Raw genomic sequence first — 1,513 nt, forward strand, 5'->3', positions numbered from 1 at the left:
TGCTCACGAGCACACAAGATACCACAATATCAATTTCCAATGAATTTTAAACATCATCCAACTACAAACGGTCACAACCAAACCAGAAACCAAACTAGCCATTGATGCAACCACCCATCCACATCGATTCAATGGCCCCATTATGCTCAAAGAATTGTCGTCTTTAACATGTCCATCACAGTGCACTTTGTGATCAACAGATAAAAATCGAACAATTATTTTCAGCTTCAATCCTTTTCCCCCAACAAACGTTAATTTCCTTACTTCATTTCGTTTTACAAAAAAAAAAAAATTGTTCCATACCAGTTTCCCCAGTATTTCAAAGACGACCTGCCCCCATGTTATTTTCCCCTTATCAGGCAAATCTTGCACATGGCTTGACAAGCAAGCAAATTCACAGCAGGGTGTTTTTTTTTCCTCCTGCCTCACTTTTCATTACAGTTCACTTCAATGTGCAAGAACAGCTGTTGCTTACATTTCTTTTTAAGATGTAGATCCATTCTTTTGTCCTTTGCTTGAAACCAAACTAAAACTATATATTCTCATTAAATATGATCTTATTGTTCCAATAACCTCTCAACTGCATCCAGCTTGATGACCTCACACATTCATGCTTTATCTGAAGGTCAGTCGTCCTTGCAACCTAAGCTGCATTTCACATACATATACCTTGCGTGCCTGCTTCACAGGTGTCTTGGAAGAGACACACTGACACACTGATATTTATGAGTGTATATATACATATACGTATATGTATTATGTATGTGTGTATATTGTTGCGGGCTGGGGTCTGGCAGAGAACGACCACTAGGTGGGGAAACTACATCGATTCCCACCAGACTCCCCGGAATTGTAGGCCATCGCTCATGGATATTTCCATGACGCGGCAGGTCGCTTAACCGACTGTGGACGCCAATACCTCAACCGCGTGGAATGGCGTCCTCCTGTCGAGAATCAAGTTACATAATTAACCATGTGGTTTTGACGACCGGGGAACCACACCCTCGGTACGCCTTGCCCGAACCGGATCACTCTAACAACTACCGACTACCTTTCCGGATCGGATGCAGTCAAGCGGCAATGCCAAGAACGTACCGGCTCAAAGGAACGGATTATCGGGAATAAAGACCTTGGTAAACTTAGATCCGAACCATGCTCGACCAATGGAGGAAAAGACAAAGGCGAGCTGGGAACATTTCTACAATTAATATTTATTTACATTAAGCGGGGAAAAGCATGTGGCACAACAAAACGGTTTATTCGGTATGTAATGCAGGTGAGAGATGAGAGAGGTGTGGTGCGGCAATTTTGCAAGAAACTTACAAAAGTGAACACAGTGCAGACTTGATGCCAGAATAAGAAAAGCAACAATTACAATGATGAAGATCTTAAACAGGCTTATCTAACGGACAAGCGCCAAAACACTCAGACACACACAGACGAAATAAACCCAATGAAAAGCAAAGGACTTTTGTAGCCAGGGAGGGAGGGAGTTAAGGTCACAGTTTTTGGT

General features: G+C 42.4%; 1 protein-coding gene across 2 annotated transcripts in view; it reads left to right on the plus strand.

Moving 5' to 3' along the window:
• The first annotated feature begins 460 nt into the window (after positions 1–460).
• Positions 461–1,513, plus strand: part of LOC147035690 (equilibrative nucleoside transporter 1-like) — a 251,380-nt gene continuing 250,327 nt past the window's right edge. For both annotated transcript variants that reach the window (XM_085846842.1, XM_085846852.1), the window contains exon 1: positions 461–625. In XM_085846842.1, coding sequence (XP_085702968.1) covers positions 595–625 — 31 coding nt within the window. In that variant the 5' untranslated portion in view covers positions 461–594. The remainder of the gene's footprint in view (positions 626–1,513) is intronic.

This window comes from Eptatretus burgeri, chromosome 1 (assembly GCF_056783735.1).
Source record: "Eptatretus burgeri isolate ZD-2024b chromosome 1, Ebu_testis_v1, whole genome shotgun sequence".
NCBI classification, from domain to species: domain Eukaryota; kingdom Metazoa; phylum Chordata; class Myxini; order Myxiniformes; family Myxinidae; genus Eptatretus; species Eptatretus burgeri.